General features: G+C 53.2%; 1 protein-coding gene across 1 annotated transcript; it reads left to right on the plus strand.

The window, feature by feature from the left end:
• Positions 1–452: 452 nt before the first annotated feature.
• Positions 453–1,841, plus strand: HOXA1 (homeobox A1; the record flags this gene model as incomplete). The annotated part of the gene is made up of 2 exons (XM_080339760.1): positions 453–1,068; positions 1,486–1,841. 2 exons carry the CDS (start codon positions 453–455, stop codon positions 1,839–1,841), a joined length of 972 nt encoding a protein of 323 aa, XP_080195886.1.
• Positions 1,842–6,391: the final 4,550 nt, after the last annotated feature.

The raw sequence follows: 6,391 nt of genomic DNA on the forward strand, positions 1-6,391 counted from the left end.
TGCACCTCATTGCAGCAGCACTCACCCTGGAGGGGACGGCCGGTGAGTTCCGCGGGCCGGGTGCAGCCGCCGGGTCTCTCCTGCCTTCCCCTCTCAGCCGGCGGGCGGGACCTCGGCGGCAGTGGCGGCGGGCCGACAGCCCGGCCCGGCCCCCCCAGCCCCCCCGGGGCGCCACAGCCGCTCTGCCCAGCGGTGCCGCGCCGTGCCGTGCCGTGCCGCGCCGTCGGAGCGCTCGGCGTTTAAATGCCCCCGGCGCGGCGATCTATCAGCGGCAGGAGCCGGGAAAGTCCCGCAGGCGCCGCAGCCATTGGCTGCCGCCCCCCACGTGCCTGACCGCTGTCTGTACCTTCGTGTCATTTTCCTGCCGGCCCCATGGAGGAAGTGGGAAAGTTGGCGCGGCCCCGCCGGACGCTGAAGACCCGGTGGCGGCGTGACAGAGGGACGCGGCGAGGATGAGCTCCTTCCTCGAGTACCCCGTCCTCGGCGGCGAGGCGGGGGGCTGCGCCGCCCGCGCCTACCACCCTGACCACGGGATTACAACTTTCCAGCCCTGCGCCGTCAGCGCCGGCAGCTGCAGCGGGGAGGACCGCTTCCTCGCGGGCCGCGGGGTGCCCATCAGCCCCCACAGCCACCACCACCCCTCGGCCCAGGCCGCCGCCTACCAGCACCACGGCGGCCTGGGGGTTTCCTACGCGCACCCCGGCTGTGGCCCGACCTACGGCGCCCAGGGCTTCGGACCGGCGTACGGCCCCTACCCTCTCGGGCAGGACGCGGAGCTGGGCGGTGTCTTCCCCCCCTGCACCCCCGCCGTGTACTCCGGGAGCATCTCCTCCTCCGTCGCTGGGCAGCACCCTCACCCGCACCAGGGCTACACGGGAGGTCCCGCTCAGTACGTGCCTCCCCCCTACGGGCAGGAGCAGCAGAGTCTGCCCCTGGGCACCTACAACCATGCCCTGTCTCCCCTCCACGCCGGCCACCGGGAAAACGTCCGCTCCCCCTCCACCGAGACCTCACCGCCGGCGCAAACCTTCGACTGGATGAAAGTGAAAAGAAACCCACCCAAAACAGGTCAGTGGCCGACGGGAGGGCCGGGCAGGGGTCTGCTCCTCTCTCTCTCTCTGCCGTGGGTGCAGGAAAGCGGCGCGGTGCCCCGCGGGGCGCTGGGCAGGTAGGGGGGCCCGCACTTCTGAGAGCAGCCGCAGCCGTCTGCCCGTGGAGCTGGAAGCCAGGACCGCTTATTCCTGACTCCCCCTCTCCGCCTCTCCAGCGGTCATATTTCTTGTAATTCATAAACCACTTATCAAGTTTCCTCTGACACTAGAGGCTGACTCCAGTTTAGCACCTCACACTCCATCACTCACTCTGCCGGGGCTTCCCTCTTATCCTAAGAAGTTCTTGCTCTCTATCGCTTAGCCGGTGTGGACATATTGATTACGTCTCCTATAAATCATTTGTGCTTACTTTCTGTTGCATGTCCCCTCGCAGGCAAGGCTGGCGAGTACGGCTTCGTGGGGCAGCCCAACACCGTCAGAACTAACTTCACCACCAAGCAGCTCACTGAGCTGGAGAAGGAGTTTCATTTCAACAAATACCTAACCAGGGCCAGGCGGGTGGAAATCGCCGCCTCCCTCCAGCTCAACGAGACGCAGGTAAAGATCTGGTTCCAGAACCGGCGGATGAAGCAAAAGAAACGGGAGAAAGAGGGGCTGCTGCCCATTTCCCCCGCCACCCCCACGGGCTGTGAGGAGAAGGCGGAGGACTCCTCGGAGAAGTCCTGCTCGTCACCCTGCAGCGCCTCGCCTGCCTCCTCCGCCTCGGACACGCTCGCTGCCTCCAACTGAGACCCGGTGGCCCCGACGGCCGGCCTAATCGCCACAGCGCGGCTCGCGTTCGTTCACCATGGTTATGTCGGTCCCTTGGTCGATCGGTCGGTCTCCCCGAGAGGCCCCGGCGCGCCGCCTCTCCCCCCCACCCCGCCGTCGCCCTGTCCCAGGGGTGCCAGCTCTGCCACCCGTTTGCCTCCCAACCGCCGGGGCCCGGCGCTTCGGAAACAAGAGATTTTCTTTCGCCTCCCCAGCCCTTTCTGCTGGAGGAGCTGTGTTGGCAAACACCTAAGGGTCTCCTTCCTCCTCTGTAAGGACGCTCCTCCGAATTGCCCTGAGCGAAAGACAGGTTATCTAGGGTACATAACCTCACGAAGAAATGCACTATTGCAAGTGTTTACACGACTTCTAGGACTTTCATCCCCTTAATTTAATGTATTATTTGTTCGTGTCTATGAGTTTGATGCTTGTAAATACTTTGTCTGAGAGATTTATCTTTTTACAGATTTTTCTAGAAATGACGTTTCGATTATCAGGTTAAGCAGGGTGAGTGCATTCGCCAAACTGGATCCACTTTTATATTGGTAAAGCCGACGACCGTATCAAGTAAATGTCTTAAGGTCAAGCAAATACCTCAAAAAGTAGCATTATTCTTTAAGTGTGACAAACAAGGCTTCAATTGCACTAGGTTTTGTAAACCTTACCCGGTGTGCTTGCCCCCCTCCCTTCCTTATCTACCTTCCCCCCTTCTCCGAAGACTGTGCTGGATTGTATTCCACTGAAGGTTATAACAGTCCAAAAGACCTCACGTCTTCTTATTTTCATATTAACCTTCCTTTAGGCTCGATGTCTTTTCAACCTACTCGTGAATGTGATGAATGGCCAAATGAATGTATAATTTCTGTGGTTGGTGTCTGGACCATTGCATGACGCACCGTGCTTTGCTGTACTGCAGGTACACTGAGTTCTATCAGCTGTTGTGTGTGAGCAAAATGTCCTCCTGATTTTCTGTACAATCATGAAAGGCTCTGGGATTCCGCTGGTGATGGGAGCCAGGGCAGGATTTACGGGTCCTTATAATGTCTATAATAAACATATTCCACTTTCAGGTAGCCCTTGTCTGCCTACCTCTGCGTGACGTCAGCGCTGAGTCACAAGCTGGGCTCGGCAGTTTGGTTTCTCTTATTTTCTACTGCTTTCCAAGGGGAAAAGGGAGGAAGAGTCGCCCAATGTTACTCCTCATGTGTTTTATTTTTTTTTTTACCCCAGGGTCAGAGCTCTGTCTGTCCAGCTTTGATTCATAAAACAAAACTTCTTCCTTTCCTATGGTCAAGTAATAATATTTTTATAAAATATAAGGCCCTCCTATCTCTCCTCTGTAACTGGAAGGAATTTATGATCCCGATCTATTTCTGAAGCACAAACACGAGAACTTCCTGGGTCAAGTGCTAACCTTTTCACCTCGGGATGGATGCTGACACTTACATAAACAGAGCACGCTTCAAAAGCAGAAACTGTCTTCAGCCAGTCTTTCCTCACATCACAGGCTCCTCGCCAAGGGCTGCACATTTAATTAGCCCGAGCACTAAGTTGGTCCGGCTTATTCTTCTGTCCTCCCTTCCCCCCCAGGCTGCCACCCTCGGCGGCTGATGGGTGCCAAGGTGGGAGATGGCTCCAGGTGGTTGGCAGCGTGCTCCCCTGGGGAAAAAAAAAAAGGCAAATTATCGCAGATAAATATAATATAAACTGCAAAAGGTGTCAAATGAACAGGGAGTCGGGGTGGGGGGAACGTGTGTGGGAAGAAACCGGGTGGCAGGACGAAGCAGAGACATGCAGAGACTCGAGGTGTCTCAAGCCACTGCTGTCTCTTGAATTTCAGCGCTAACATTCGCAACACTTCGTTCACCCAGGCCAGCTGGGCGGGAGCGCTCCCGGGCTTCTCCCGGGGCCGGACTGCCCACGCAGGCTCGGTTTTGGCGGACCCGCAGAGAGTCAACGATTTTTTCTTCACTTGTGTGTCAAAAGAGACAAGCCTTGATTTGCAAGGCGCGGCGGCCATATCAAGAGCCGAGCTATCTGCAAGGGAGTAGAGCTGCCTCCAAAGGCTCCCGCCGATGCCTCTGTTTCTTTCATTTCCCCGCCTGCATATAGCTTACCTTTTGTTTATTAGTGTAAAACCACAAAGTAAAACAGATGGCTTTCTTCCAGAGGCTTGGATGTGTTAAGGTGGCATTTGCATGCCAATGAGGGCATTTCAATATCGAAATCTGGATCTAAACATTGCTGGAATCCGGATCTGCAACCCGGCTCCCCCGGTGTTGACTTAATGCGTTATAAAGAGAGGCCATAAATTATAGCCTAAATGTGAGAGACAAGACACTTGTCAGTGCGTCAATCTGCGGTGAGCAATTCATCGGCAAAGAATCCCGTCCCCTTCGAAGACCAGACCCCGAGTTATCTTTTTTTTTTTTTTTTTTTTTTTAGCAGTCCTGATCGATTTCAAGCAAAGACACCCCAAACCTCTCGATTCTGGCTCGTTTTGTTAGTGTTAGTAGTATTTCGATACCATCAGCCTTTCGGGTCAAGGGGTGTGGGGAAGAGGGACGAAAATCTCTACCATAGAGTTTCTACCACAAAAATATCGCTAAAAAATATCACAGCGTGTTTTGATCTGATGGAGACACTTATTTGCCTTTCAGGTCGTAGGAATCATTTTGGTTTTACACTTGAAAACAAAAATTTGATTTTCCCCTCTAGAGTCTCCAAGGGAAAAAAATGAAGAAAAAACTCCCTGCCAAAAAAAAACAACCAAAACGATGTTCAAATGTCAAACGGAGTTTAGCATCTTCCTATCATACTTAATGCCATTTCTGCTGTTCACCTTTAAAGTTTACTTTCGGAGGCTATTGAGATGCTTTGGTGTTTTCCTCTGGGGCAAGCAGATTGAAACCGATCAATATTTACTCAGTCTGAAAGGGCTGTTGAAAAGGCAGCTAACAACAAACTGCTTAGCTGCTGTCCCCTCTTTAATCTCAGGTTCACCGAAAGTTCAAGCAGAAATGAATTCGGTGATGGGTCACTTTAGAATAAGTCCCAGTGGTTAATCTCACAGCCTTAGTAAAGGCAACAATTACTCTCCCTCTCGCTGTCTCCTCGCCAGCGGCAACTTTTCCTCTCGTTTTTGCCCAGCAGTTTTTACTAAATCTTAACCGCTTTCCACTGTTTTGCGGTGACAGCAAAAACCCAGCACCTCCCCCGCCCCCTCTCTGCAGCCGACGTCGGCGTAAAGGCGGGTACCCCCGGCGAGAGGCACTGGGGGTGCGGGAAACAAACCCTCCCGCAAAGAGATCCTGTGTTTTCAAGGGTGGAAATCAGGGGCAAAGGGAGGGATGCTTTGGGGCTTGCTTTCTCCCTGGCGGTGATGGAGGCTGGCGGGAGGCTGTTGGAAACGCGCCCGGCGTTTGGAAGCGCTGGAGGAGCCGCGGGGCTGTAGTCTCTTCTCCATCCTCTGTGGGAGAAGAGTGGAGAGAAATCAGGGCAAAACGCGGCGGACATCGTTGCTAATCACAGGGACTCTTCAAAGGCCAAAGTTCACGTAATCACTGCATAAATGCATGCTTAGTAGGGATTTATTAGCACCTCTCTAATGGCAGCTCACGTTTGGGCTATAGACTCGAGCGAGTTTTCACCGGCAAATTGCTTCTCAGGAGCTACCCCCTCCCACCCAGGCATTGGTGGGGACCCTGGGCACGGAAGGCGATGAGCTCCCGGCCGGGCCCCGGGGATGCTCTAACCCAGGCCTGGCCTTGGGTCCGTCCGCGGGAGAGCCTGGACGGCAGCGACGCGCCGGCAAGAACGCCCGGGGGAGGCCGCTCCCCGCCTGGACACGGTGGGGCACTCCACGCGGGAACAAGGGGGTCTTTAATTTTTTGGGAGGAGAGAAGAATAGTTTCAGAATATTTTCTGCCTGAGCTTAGGAGATAGATTTCCACAGCCCCTCACCCTCTTTCCTTAGCAATTAGCTCTGTGCGATCACAGTAAATTGGTAACGACAGAGGGAATACAGAAATAATAAAATAAATACTATCTGAATAAATAGCAATAGAATACATATATATTTTAAAATACTTTATTTTTTCTTTCCTTCTTTCTGTCTTTTCCTCATTTTTCTCTCTTTCTCTCTCCTTCTTCCCTTTCTCCCTTTCCAAGGCAAACATTCCTTTTCTCCCCCAGGCACCCTACTTGGCCGACATTAGCTGTTAACATTATTCTTTTATGGTTTATGTGTCATAAAATATTACAGGTCACAGTTACTCCTATTTCAGGCTCAGAAAGACTATTGAAATCAATGGGAGCTCTAGGGAAAATAAGTCTTTTCTTGTGCTTAAGAATTTGGGAGCAAACTTTGTTGGTTTTGATCATATGAAGAGTCCTCTTTGCCACACAACTTCAAAGGGATTACACATTTCAGTAATATGAGCAGAAATTGGCGTGGAAAAAAGCTTATGCGTTATTTTTTATAGGGTAGTGACATATTTTAAGCATTTGTTCCACACGGAGAATGTTTT

This window comes from Nesoenas mayeri (genome assembly GCF_963082525.1).
Source record: "Nesoenas mayeri genome assembly, chromosome: 2".
Lineage (NCBI taxonomy): Eukaryota > Metazoa > Chordata > Aves > Columbiformes > Columbidae > Nesoenas > Nesoenas mayeri.